General features: G+C 36.0%; 1 protein-coding gene across 1 annotated transcript in view; it reads left to right on the top strand.

Moving 5' to 3' along the window:
• AQR (aquarius intron-binding spliceosomal factor) overlaps positions 1 to 14,245 on the top strand; it is a 107,042-nt gene that overhangs the window by 81,307 nt on the left and 11,490 nt on the right. Inside the window, exons 28-32 of the mRNA XM_082842072.1 lie at positions 2,577 to 2,648; positions 3,995 to 4,182; positions 4,884 to 5,055; positions 6,988 to 7,158; positions 9,969 to 10,054. Of these exons, the coding sequence (XP_082698198.1) occupies positions 2,577 to 2,648; positions 3,995 to 4,182; positions 4,884 to 5,055; positions 6,988 to 7,158; positions 9,969 to 10,054 (689 nt within the window). The remainder of the gene's footprint in view (positions 1 to 2,576; positions 2,649 to 3,994; positions 4,183 to 4,883; positions 5,056 to 6,987; positions 7,159 to 9,968; positions 10,055 to 14,245) is intronic.

The following is a 14,245-nucleotide window of genomic DNA, read 5'->3' as shown; positions in this document are numbered from 1 at the left end:
TTTTTATAGATATGTTTTTATAAGTTAAATCACATTAGATTTGCAGAATTATTTCTCAGGAAAGAGGCTCTTTTTTTTTTTAACATCTTTATTGGGGTATAATTGCTTTACAATGGTGTGTTAGTTTCTGCTTTATAACAAAGTGAATCAGTTATACATATACATATGTTCCCATATCTCTCCCCTCTTGCGTCTCCCTCCCTCCCACCCTCCCTATCCCACCCCTCCACGTGGTCACAAAGCACCGAGCCGATATCCCTGTGCCATGTGGCTGCTTCCCACTAGCTATCTACCTTACGTTTGTTAGTGTGTACATGTCCATGACTCTCTCTCTCCCTGTCACAGCTCACCCTTCCCCCTCCCCATATCCTCAAGTCCATTCTCCAGTAGGTCTGTGTCTTTATTCCTGTCTTACCCCTGGGTTCTTCATGACATTTTTTTTTCTTCTTAAATTCCATATATATGTGTTAGCATACGGTATTTGTCTTTTTCTTTCTGACTTACTTCACTCTGTATGGCAGACTCTAGGTCTATCCACCTCATTACAAATAGCTCAATTTCGTTTCTTTTTATGGCTGAGTAATATTCTATTGTATATATGTGCCACATCTTCTTTATCCATTCATCCAATGATGGGCACTTAGGTTGCTTCCATCTCCGGGCTATTGTAAATAGAGCTGCAGTGAACATTTTGGTACATGACTCTTTTTGGATTTTGGTTTTCTCAGGGTATATGCCCAGTAGTGGGATTGCTGGGTAGGAAAGAGGCTCTTTAAGCTGTCATCTTTGAGCTGTTCCCACTCTGTTTTCCATATTGTGTCTATCACCTTCAGAGTCCACGTGGGAACTTCTGAGAAAACATGGCTTTTTGAACCTCTCCCTTCTCCTAGGTTCCTACCAGGATGACCTAATTAATCATTGTAATAGGGAAATTTAGCATTAGATAGAGCTAGAGAAGACACCCATCCACATGCCTAAAACTTTCAGGTAGTTTCGATAGAAACAGTGCAGAACTGAACCTTAACTTTATCATGTACAGTGGAAATCCAGCTCAGCTACCAGTTTTGAACAAATATAAGCATATTTTGGTAAAATGAGTAGCACAGAAATTAGAGGATATATGAACACAGTTAGTTTAAAAGAGTTAATTAAGTATTAAGAGCAAATATGCTCCCCCTACCTTCCACTTCCTTGGAAAACAAAATAAGGGGAGAAAATTTTGAAAATAGAAAATAAAGGAACTCTAATTGTTCTAGGTGAAAGTCTCAAAGAAAGTATTTTACCGATAAAACAAGGAATAGGATATCTTACTATCATAAGTAGCAATCAGAATTAGAAGTGGAAGGGAAAAGATAAAACCTGTTGAGAATAAATCTAGAAGAAAATTGGGCACATCGAAGAGCATGTACATGAAAGAAAGAATGAAATTTCCTTAGGTTGGAGAAAGACTTGACTTTTCATTATTTTACAAATGTGCAGTGCCTAACATTCCTGGAAACTGGGCTAGAGGGAAGATTCAGGCATCAAACAAGTACATAAATATACAGATAGAATTATAAATTGTGATGTGCCGTGAGACAAAGGCACAGAGTACTGTGAAACCCGTTTTAGATTGAGAGGTCAGAGAAGGCCTGGATAAAGTGGGTTTTAAGCTGATACTTTAAAAATGAGAAAGAGCCACGCAGACAAAAAGTGAAGAGAAAATAGCATGTTCAGAGGGCCTGAGGCATGAGTGGTTTTACCATTTCTGAGAAAATGAAATAGGTCAGTGTAGTTGAAGCTTAGTGAGTAAGGAGGAAGGTGACATGTAAAGTATGAGAGGAAGGCAGGGGCCAGCTTGAATACAGGCCCTAGTTAACACATCTCTTACAGTCCACATCAAGGGTCTTTTTTTCCTAGGAAAGATGGAAACCAATGAAGGGTTAGAAACCAGGTGACATGATGTGATGACTTGTTATATGAGTGGTTTAGAGGAGGCAAGACAGGAAGGAGAGGGACTAGTAAAGAGATTGCTGGCAGTAGTCAGAGTAGCAGCTTGGATTAGAGTGGTGGTGGTAGTAGAAATGTAGAAAAACGAATAGATTCTAGAGGGAGTTTTGAGGGTAAAATTGACATGCTTTGGTGATGGATTGAATGCCGGGGGTGGGGAACAAAAGGAGATTGTTGAGTGCCAAGTAGGATTCATAAGGGAAAAAAATTACTGCAAAATACTACCTAGGATAAGAGTACCAATGGAAATGACCTCATATATGACCATAGGTTGATTCTTGCTTATATAGAACTTCAAAACTGAACTGAAAATAACTAAATTGATAATCTCAATCCAAGAAATGATAAACGAGGCTTCCTTAATGTAGAGTTGTATGTTTAGGGCACTTCCTTAAAGTTAAAGACTTGAATTGGAGAAGCGGTAGCATAATGGTAAAGAAGATCATGAACTTCCTGTTTGAATAATCTGTTGTTATTTTGATCTGAATTATTTGAGGGGTTTGGGGATGCTTATTATGGTCATGGTGGTAGCTGTTTGGCTTTCAAGCTCTCTTTTTGACAAGCTTTCTTTTTTCTCCCTTTCTCAGTATGACAACATTTTAATGGAAGAGGCTGCTCAGATTCTGGAGATAGAAACTTTTATACCTCTTCTTCTACAGGTAAGATACTGAGATTGAGACAAAGAAAGTAGAGTTTTGGGCTTCCCTGGTGGCGCAGTGGTTAAGAATCCACCTGCCAATGCAGGGGACACGGGTTCGAGCCCTGGTCTGGGAAGATCCCACATGCCACGGAGCAACTAAGCCCGTGTGGCACAACTACTGAAGCCTGTGCGCCTAGAGCCCGTGCTCTGCAACAAGAGAAGCCACTGCAATGAGAAGCCCGCACACCACAATGAAGAGTAGCCCCTGCTTGCTGCAGCTGCAACTGCAGCTAGAGAAAGCCCGCATGCAGCAACGAAGACCCAACACAGCCAAAAATAAATTTACTTTTAAAAAAGTAGAGTTTTAAGAATTCTGGGGGGCAGCATCGGAAAACTACCCAGTTTGGGGGTGCTAATTGCTATGATTATGTGTTCTCCTTAACTTCATTATGTTTGGTATTCTATTTTAATCTATTCGCTGGTTATTGAGTAGTTTGTATTGTTTGGGAGCACTATTTAAAAATTCATAGTTTATCTCTAAGTTTTAAAAAGACTTAGTAATTTTAATCAAGAAAATTACATTGTTAGGCAGTTTGGAGGGAAGATGAGCTTCTTTTTCATTTCTTTTATTTAGAGTTGTTTCTGGAATTGTTTTTGATCCCTGGGTACATGGCTTTTCTTTATTTTGTGCCTGAATTTTTTTAGATAAATGATGTTTAAGAATGTTTTCTTATTTTACAATAGTCTTTACTATGGAGCATAAAAAACAAAATGTGGAATTCCTAATTGAAGAATAGAGGCTACTCTAATTTACAGATAAATTGGGTTCCGAAAATTGTTTTATAAAGCCAAGTTATTTGGGACTTGTATTTTATCAGAATATGTTACAAGGAACAAGGAGACAGAGTAGGAAACTGAAGTGTTAGGCAATTAAAGAAGGTATAATTTCTACTGCCTCGGGGGGTTCGCAAACTGGCTCTTGGCGTAATTGTGATACAAGGTATTTACTTTGACATCTTTCCATTTCCCGGCTTGGGCATCTGTTTCTTTCTGTGCACCCTTTGCCTAATTATGACCTAAGTCTCCCAGACCTCTTTGGGTTACCCTGCATATTAAAGTACGGTAATTCCATGCTTGCCTCTCAATCCCTCCATCCTCCCTCACACACTGTCAGCCAAGAGCAGTGGTACCCATACAAGTCGCTCTGTAAATTTGCCAGATTCTTTTCTGTGGAACTGGGGAAGAGCAAGAATTAATAAGCTGTTAAAGCCATCTTGTGAATAGCAAGAATCTTGTGCAATAAATTGGAGATTAACAGGGTAATATATTAGAATATTTTGCCATTTCCTCACTTTTTATTTCTAGAATCCTCAGGATGGTTTTAGCCGACTAAAACGTTGGATTATGATTGGTGATCATCACCAGTTACCTCCAGTCATTAAGAACATGGCCTTTCAGAAGTATTCAAACATGGAGCAATCTCTCTTCACTCGCTTTGTCAGAGTTGGAGTTCCTACTGTGGACCTCGATGCCCAAGGGAGGGCCAGAGCAAGGTAAAGGAGACAGGGCAACGGGGGGCAGGGAGGGTGGATGGTAGGGATATTATTTCTATTTAAGGACATCATTTCGATGATCCAAGTATTCGATAACATCTTCTGTATAGACTCTTATCTGTTATCCAGGAACTTGCCTGGATACAAATCTACAAATTGGAAAGTACCTTTATTACCTTCAGCATGGGGTGTGAATTGACCAAATTATATCCTTCATTTTATTCATTGAGATTAATTTAAGTGACTTCTCAGCTAAGAGCTTCTTTTCACTGTCACCTCCCTTTTTTCATGCCCCCAAAAGATATACGATGAATATCATTTTGAAATCTAAAGCTAGAGGTGAACAAGAGGAGAACACACTAATTCTTAGTTCATGAAATGTACAGGTCCCCTCTCATAGTTACCTCAAAAATTTTTTCACTGTGCAGACTCTTCCCTGATGTTTTTACTTAAGGAATAAAGGTAGCATTTACCTTAGAGAACGTAATGGAGCTATCATTTCTTGTAATATCATCAATCTTCTGATTTGGTTACTTACAGGGAGACAAAGGTTGCAAAAGCATTATTGTTAAAAAGAGCACAATGTGGATAATATGAAAATTAACAGGAAGAGCCCATCCCTTAGAAACCCCCTTATATATATTAAAAGGGGATTTACAATGCTAATATTTCCTGTTTTGGGGGGGATTTGTCTTTGAAAGCTTGTGCAACCTCTACAACTGGCGATACAAGAATCTAGGAAACCTACCCCATGTGCAACTCTTGCCGGAGTTTAGTACAGCAAATGCTGGCTTGCTTTATGACTTCCAGCTCATTAATGTTGAAGATTTTCAGGGAGTTGGAGAATCTGAGCCTAATCCTTACTTTTATCAGGTAAGAAAAAAAATAGGAAACTTTTAAGTTTATTTTGCATTTTCCTGGCTGAATTACTACCTAAATCAGTATTACTGAACCACTTGGACAAACCATTAAATAAAGCAAAGTTAGATCTCCACCTCACACACAACACACAATTTTCCATTTCAGATGGATTAAAGATATATACACCAAAGAAAAGAAACTTATATAAACATACTAAAAAAGAAGAAAATAATGATGAATATATAATGTTGGGGTAAGAAAGGTCTTTTTTAAGCTCATTACCAAAATCATAAAGAAAAATATTGCTTGATTGAGAGCAGAATTTATTTTCAGCCTTTAAAAAACAATGGGTTGAAGTCTGGATGTGTATAGAACTCTTTAAAATCACTTATAAAAGAATCAACCCCCCAACAGAAAAATGCAATAAGGACTAGAATCTGCAATTCACAGAAGAAGATATAGATTTGTAGCAAGTACAAATCACTGGAATATATTTTCACCTCTGTTGGGTTAGGTTTGGGAAACTATATTCATGCAATGCTCGTAGGAAAGTAATTTGGTGAACATATTGTTAGTATGTATTAAAAGCAATGCTCTCACTTATAGGAATTTATCCTTTAAAAAATGGACAAATTTGCAAAGACTTACATGCTAAAATGTTCATCACATCTTTTTTTTAATCGCAAATTATTTTTGAAAGGAGAAACAACCTTAATTACACTTTTACCTATTCCATATAATACTGAATAGCCACTAAGGGTGACATTATAACTTGGTTTACTGACAGGGAGAATTTTTATGCTATATTAATGAAAAAATCAGCTTGCAATGTGTATCTATAGTATCCCGTTTTGCTTTTTAAAAAGCAAAACATACATATAGAAATATGTACAGATAATCTCTACAAAAAGATCTGGCAGCATATGCACCAAAAGATTTGTTCTTTTATCTATATTAGCTGATGCTTATATAAATGTAGTTTGTTATCAATATAGAAAATGGAAAGATTTACACAGTCATGTGGCTCCTGTCTTCCAAAGAACGAGAAAATTTAGATGAAGAGTTAACTGAAGCTGTGTGTCACCAGAATACAAATGATTTTTCTGAAGGTCTTCCTGTAATTTTCCTGTTGCCTTTACATGAAATCCAGCCTCTTGTCTTTTTTGATTTTCACGTTATGTTTATGTTCTCATTTTACTTTCTTCTCTCATCTGTTACTTTCAATTTAGTCTCTGTTGAACTGTACTAAGCAGCCTTGTGTATGCTTTCTCACTCTCAAGTAGTGTATTTAAGTCTTGGTCTTAAACTCCTTCCCATCCGTCTTTACCTAGACCCTCTAAGGTCACAGCAGGCCAGAATGATCAATTTGAGGCCACATCCTCTTCCCATCTGAAGTGGTCTGGTAGAGGTGGCAACCATTAGTAAGAGAACGAACATAATACACACACAAAAAAACTAAGAAGTATGAAGGAAAAAGGAAAAACATTGTGTCAAAATTGAGAGCCAACTACGGTACTGCTGGATGTATATGTTAGACTGGATTTTCTGCTGGCTTCTAAGATAGTTACCTTGCTTCTTTATGTTAATATTTCTTTCCATAACTATAGTTGCAATACACCGTAACAGGATATTATTGATCTGTATTGTGATTGTTGTGGTCCCAGAAATATTAAGCCTTTAAGTTGGTGACTCTTATTTTATGATTGTTCCATGTATTGCAAATATATTGCAAATGTTAAAGGGAAGTAATTACCACATACTCTATTTTTATTTATCGTTGTTAATTTAGGATAAGTTATTGCTCAGTTTTATGAGAGGTATTCACTTGTCCAAGATATTAACTGTTCACTTCTTGAGGTGTGATAAATGAACAAATTGTGCTAGTTGACTGTTTTTTCTATAAAGGGAAATAAATACACAATCTGATTAATGTTTTCATTACAGAATCTTGGAGAGGCAGAATACGTAGTGGCACTTTTTATGTACATGTGCTTACTTGGTTACCCTGCTGACAAGATTAGCATTCTAACAACATATAATGGACAAAAGCATCTTATTCGTGACATCATCAATAGACGATGCGGGAGCAATCCATTGATTGGAAGACCAAATAAGGTAGTTTCACAAGTATAATATGTTCTCTTATTCATGTTGTTGGCAAGATGGAAAGATTTATATTTATTATGAGTTATTTATGTTGTTCTACCTTGTCTCTTTGCTATCTCCTTTTAAAATATGTGAGAAAATGAAATAATAGGAACTCTATAAATCATTCTCTGGCAATTCTGACAGTGTTATTAGTTTGCTGTGAACGTCTGTCTCAACTATCACATTGAAGATTTTTGTTGACAGTAGTCAGAAATAAATGCTTCTGAAACTTTTTGTTGGTAAAATGATGTCTAATGAAATTATTTATGTCCTTTATAGTAGAAATAGGAATTGTAGCATTTTTTTATTTTGTTTATCTTACAAAGGTATAATTTGTACTGCTTCTTATTGTGTGTGTGTTTAGGGGGGTGTTTTTTCTTGAGGCTAAAGGAAAATCATAAAGTACATTCAGTCCTTAGGATTTTTTTTATACTTCTTTATGTGATATGATGGAGTAATTGCAAATAAAAATGAAGATGCTTGATTTTGTCAATTAGAAAGAATAACAAACATAAATATAGTATTAGTAATGATGCAATTAGGACTTTGGCTGTGAACATAGCTATATAAAAGCTCTTTTACCTTTTCTTGGAAATCATCCACAAGTAAGAGAAAAATGGGAGGAAGAAAAAACAAATTCCATTTTTAGTGAGAGGACATGTGGCTAAGATCAAGAAGAAAAAATGGGAAGAGAATTTAGGGTCTTGAAAGTGCCAGCAAAAGCACACTTTCTGAAAGTGGTGGCATACTTTGAAGTGTAAGAGCCACATCCCTATTATTCAGCAACGGATATGGGTATTGGGGTGAGCAGAAGCCTTCCTGGTTCCACGCTGATTCAAAGAAGACTACAGATGAGCTATATTTGAAAAAAATACACCGTCTCTATAGTAACAGTGAAAAAGAGAACCATCTGTTGTTAAAATTACTGAGCCTTTAGAAGAAAGTTCTGCTCACCCTAACCTAACCTCTTGTGCATAGCTAATCTGAGAAACCCGCCTAGTCAGTGGTAAAATAGAGGAGAAAAGGAAACTAGCACAAGCTCAATTTATAAATGAGGGAAAGAGCATCCGAACAAACTAATTGACAAGATAACATTCTCCAGAAAACATGTTGGCCTAGAATAGATGAAAATTTTGAATGCATATTTGGGTATGAATTTTAAGATACTTAATGAAGTATGCATTTCTGTGAGGGAAGGCTACAAAACAGAGAAATTGAAGAACCCAGGAAGAGATGAAATGTGAACTGGCAGAAAATAAAACAAAATCAAAGAAATGGAGACAAAATTAAAAGGAATGGGGAGGAACAGGCACTGTAGAACACTCCATAAGGGATATAGAGAGTGAAAATGAGAAACTAATAACTTTGAAATATAGGAAGTTTAGAAATAGAAGAACCTCAGTGTCTGAGTCCTTTTATTTATGAGTAATAGAAAAACTTAAACAATAAGGAAAGTTACTCTCTCTCATAACAAGAAGATGAAAGTAGTGTGGCTCCAGGTTAGGTTACAGTGTGACTCAATGATGTCATGAAAGACCAAGGTTCATTTCATCTTTCTGCTCTGCTGTCCTCAATCTGTGAGCCCAGTTCTCAGACAAGCTCTCCACATGGTCAGGATGACAACAGAATTTCCAGGTATAATATCCATACATAAGAGCAAAGGACTATATCCAGAATATATGAACTCCTATAAAAGTCATTGTAAAATATAGACAACCCAATACAGAATTGGCAAATGAATTGGACAGCATACAAATGGACAATAAGCACATGAAAAAATGCTTACCATCACTAGTTGTCAGGGAAAATGCAATTAAAACTACAGTGATGCACCACTACACATCCAACAGAATGGCTAAAATTATAAAGATTGACAGTATACCACGTGTTGGCAAGGATGTGGAGCAACTAGAACTCTGGAACTGGAACAGTGCTAGTGAATGTGTGTACAGCAACTTTGGAAAACAGTTTGACAGTTTCTTATAAACACCCACACAGTCCAGCAATTTTACCCCCAGATATTTATCCAAGAGCAATAAAAATGTATTTATACAAAAGTATTTGGACATGAATATTCATTGCAGCTTTATTCAAAATAGCCCTAAACTAGAAACAACCCAAATTCCGTGAACAAGGGAATGAATAAACAAATTGTAGTGTATTCGTTCAGTGGAATGCTATTCACCAGTAAAAAGTTATGAACTTCTAATTTATGATTCCATTTTTATGGAATTCTAGAACTGGCAACAAAATAATCTATAGTGACAGAAAGCTGATCAGTGGTTGCCTGGGGCTGGGAGATACATATTTGATGACAAAAGGGACTGAGGTAATGGAAATTGTGATTGTGGTGGTGGTTATTTGGGAGTATATATTGTCAAAATTATCAAATTGTACATTTTAAATGTTGCTGGGCATCAAATTGGGATATCAGGTATATAATTAGCTGAACAACAGTCCCTGCTTTCATGGAGCTGAGTAGTCTAGTAGGGGGAAGATTGTTAATTCCACAAATATAATAGTTACTTAGGTATCTGCAAAGTTAAAGATGAGTGCTATAAGTGTGAATAACATAGGGACATAGCCGAATCTGGTTACCATGGTTTATTTCATAGTGTTCATTAACTTGTTCTTTCAATTCCAAGTATATAGTCATGTTCTTTTGGGATTGATTATTTTAAGGATAAGATTTTTATTTCTAGCACTTTATTTAAATGATCTCTCTAGAGTTTTTGCTTTTGAAAATATACCATATTCCCCCTTTATTTTGGCCTCAGGTGACAACCGTTGACAGATTTCAAGGTCAACAGAATGATTATATTCTTCTTTCTCTAGTACGAACCAGGGCAGTGGGCCATCTGAGGTATGTAAGGAAACATTTTCATAATAGTGTTGAACTTTACTGTATGCTTTAATTTTGAGCTTCTGTGGCTAAGTAGTTTTAAATTTTATGTTGAAAGTTTAATTAATTAACTTTTGGTGCTTTTTGTTGGACTGTAGCAGTAGCATATTCTTTGTATAGTTAGTTAATCATTGCCATTGCTTCTGAATTTTTTGAATCTTAAATGTTTTAGTAATTTTAACTTTTTTACTCTTCAGGAACAGTCAGAGATAGCATTTAATCATAATATATATATATATGTATGTATGTATGTATGTATGTATCTCCTATGTCTGTTTGAAACTTAATGTCAGAAATTAAAGGAGGTAAAGTGGTAAAAAGTCTAAGAGTAAACTTTGCATTGCACAGGATTTCTCACTTTTCCCTACACAGTCTTTTAGCTTCAGTGTTAGGATAAAGGAACCATTTGTTCTCCCAGGATTAAGAATTGTCAAAACGAACAGTAATATATTTTTATCATTTATTGTGATGTATTTATGTGCTGGGGATTTATGGGAATAATATCTCCTTGTTACAAAGCAGCCATTTAGTTTTATATAAACGTTCATCTCATATGACCTACTAGCAAAACTATAAGGAGAGTTCATTTTATTATTTTATTTGATGAATATAAAAAGAAAATTCTGCAAGCTCTCATAATGTTGTCATTAAGTCAAGATCTATTTGGTGCTTAACCCAGAGTGATCAGGTTCCATTAGACCAATAACTTTTACGTAAGAGTAAACAAAGATGTAATGTTTCAAGAAATTGTTTCAATACTGTAGCATTCTAAAATACAGTGTGTTTTTACTTAAGTGTCAAACATGTTTTGGAGACTAACTTTTCTAAAAAGCGGTTTCATTTCCACATTGAAATTTATAGCTGCTGCTGCATAGGGTATCATTATGATTTACATAATTAAAATCTCTTCCCCAAACTCACAGTATGAATACGTGAATACTGCTTCTTCCCCTTCCCTTTTTCTTACTCTGTAGTGCTTTTTTTGTCTTTTTCACATTCCCATGACTTTATTTCTATGCTGTTTTTTACCTGACTTCTGGAAACTTAAAAAAAAATAAAGAGAAAGATGATAATAAAATGCTTATAAATGAAGGCTTAAAAAAGAACCTGATCTCATTGTTGTCTTACATATCTAAATTTTCTTTATCCAGATAAATTAGTCTTCTTTGTATTTGCCAAACTCCCCTTTTGAAAGTCTACCTTCTTCTTCGGGGGCTGCTGGTGGTGGTGGTAGTGTTATTAAATCATAGAGGGGAAAAAGTCAATTGACCTATGATTTACAATTCAACTATCCAGATAGGTTAGGTATCTTAGCTAGAATTTTATCAAACTCCTTATAGAAGTTTTTGGTTTGTAGATACAATCTTTCATATCTTTCTTTTTCTAGGAAGTAGTAAAATATTTTGTTTTTCAAGTTTCAAGAGACCAAGGAAACCTACTTTCTTCCATATTTCTCTTTTGACTAATAGCTTTATTGGGATATAATTCACATACCATACAATTCACCTATTTTAAGTGTACAGTTCAATGATTTTTAGTATATTCATAGTTATGCAGCTATCTTCACGATTTTAGAACATTTTTATCACCCTATACCTGTCAGCAGTTACTCCCCTCCCCTCTCCCCTAAGCCCTTGGCAACGACTATTCTACTATATGTCTATAGATTTGCCTATTCTGGACGCTTCATATAAATGAAATCACTTAGCATAATGTGTTCAAGATTCATCCATGTTGTAGCATATGTCAGTACTTCATTACTTTTAATTGCTAAATAATATTTCATTATTTGTTGTGTGAATTTTTTACTTTTTATTTATCCATTCATCAGTTGGTGGACACTTGGGTTGTTTCTACTTTTTGGCTATTAGGACTAATGATGTTGTGAACATTCATGTACAAGTTTTGTGTGGAAGTATGTTTTCCTTTCTCTTGGGTGTAGACCTTGGAGTGGAATTGCTGGGTCATATAGTAACTCTGTGTTTAACCCTTTAAGAAACTGCTAAGCCGTTTTCCCAAGTGCCTGCCTTTCTTCTTTTACCCACATCTTTTTTTCATCCAGGATAGACTAATCAGGTGATTGTTTGGGAGCCAGGCTATTGAACGTCAGTTCCAGAGACCTGTTTTAGGACACTGTGGAGCTGTTTAGAAGCTAGAGTAGTGAGACATTTCTGGTTCCTTTTCCAACATTCATTGTTCTTGTCCCTACTGACTTGAATAGCCCAGCTACAAATAGAAATGCTTGTGACTTGTTCAGAGCAAAGCAGTGAAACTGTAACTTTCCTGCGTTGTCTCCTTGTAGGGGCTCTATCAGAGTGATGGCTTGTTGTTTAACAGTGCTGTTTCTGTCCAGCCATCTTCTGGGGACTGTGAAACGTGGTAGTTCTCATTGCCCTGGTTTCAAGATACAGCTCCAAGGAACCCTGGCTTTTCATGCTGCCACCCTTTGCTTTTTTTCCCTGGTAGTTTGTTATGTTTATAGTGTTTGCTCATTCATTTAACAGATGTTCTCAGATCCTTCTATTATTTGGCAATGTGATGGGTTCTTGATATATAGTAGTAAATCTAACATTCATTATCTCTGTCCTCACGGAGCTTAGAATCCAGTGGAGGAGACATTAAACATGTCCTTGGAAAATACCTACATTTGATCCTGCAGAAGATTTTAGTCTAACTCTCCTCATGTACAGTGGAGATCGAGCTTAGTAGAGCCACTTAACTGTCCTACAGTACTAAGGACTGGAGGGAAAAGTTCCTCAGAGGAACAGGTTCATTGTCACTGCTCTGCCTAGAGATAGAGCCTTCTGGATGAGAAAGGGAGAACTGAATATCATAATACAGGGATTACCATGAAAACAACGGCTTAGGTCACCTCCTTCCACCATGCCCTCCCCACCTTTTTCCCTGACAACATTGTTTTAACAGTGTTTTTATTAAGTTTATAATACTTAGGTGAGAACTCATGCTAAGTATTTCCAGCATTGTACATCCAGTTACTAGTTTTGGAACCACCCACCTATAGCGTGACCCCTCGGGCTTCTAAGGGATGTGGAGGAAGTAAAAACAATTTGGCCTGCAGTGACCTAGAAGGTGACATTTCCTTCGTGAATCCAGGGTGTCACAAATGTAGAAATTCCTCAAAGCTACTGCGAATGGGTATGCTTTCTCCTCATACCTAAACGAACTTCTCTTAGTTTGGGTTGCTGGGAGGTGGGGATACCCCCTCAACATAACTGCTATTATATATGATGTTGCACAGTCCCTCCTGATAAGAGAAACTAGATCCTTATCAAGGCCATAAAACACAATAGAAAATGAGGCTGAATTAGAGATATTCCCCAAATATCTTGCATTATGCAGAGACAAAGAAAAGCCATTTGATAAATATTCCAATTCCCGATTCTCTGTCTGGTTATTATATGATCTTTGTAACATTTGACCTCTGTAACACTCTTTAACACTTTCTTTCAGGAGTTAGGGATGACTGTACCAGATTTTATTATTATTCATGAAAGTCTTCTCTTTTGTAGAATACTCGCAAATTTAAATAACCATCTGAGCATCTCAAGAAAACAAGCTGTCCTCTGTATTTGAAAGCAAAACTATATTTTCTTACTAAAACACATTATAACTAATAGTGAAGTGAAATTAAACTTACATAGCCACTCTTTTATAATTTTTTTTTCCTTTTACACATAGCCACTCTTTTGTAATTTTTTTTTTTCTTTTTTACATGGTCCTTGTTGGTTATCTGTTTTAAATATAGCAGTGTGTACATGTCAATCCCAAACTCCCAATCTATCCCTCCCCACCCCACTTCCCCCCTGGTAACCATAAGTTCATTCTCTAAGTCTGTTTCTGTTTTGGAAATAAGTTCATTTGATTCAAGTAAATTCAGATAAAGTTTTAAGAACATATTCTTTCTGAAAGATAAAGAAAACTGCTATCGCTCATCAGATAGACAGCTACATGTATAGCTGGCTCATGCATTTTGGCATTTTTATTACTGTTTATGTGAACACTGAGACCTAGTATAGTCCAGCCATTGGGCGTAGGTACTAGAGTAAATGCTTGAATAAGAGATGGTATTATTATGTTATATCATTCGTCATACGGTATTTCTGTTTGTATTTGTAATTATTATTATAAATA

The sequence above is a fragment of the Leucopleurus acutus genome (assembly GCF_964270905.1).
Source record: "Leucopleurus acutus genome assembly, chromosome: 1".
Lineage (NCBI taxonomy): Eukaryota > Metazoa > Chordata > Mammalia > Artiodactyla > Delphinidae > Leucopleurus > Leucopleurus acutus.
The sequence above is the reverse complement of the archived record's forward strand: the minus strand, read 5'-3'. Positions and strand labels throughout refer to the sequence as shown.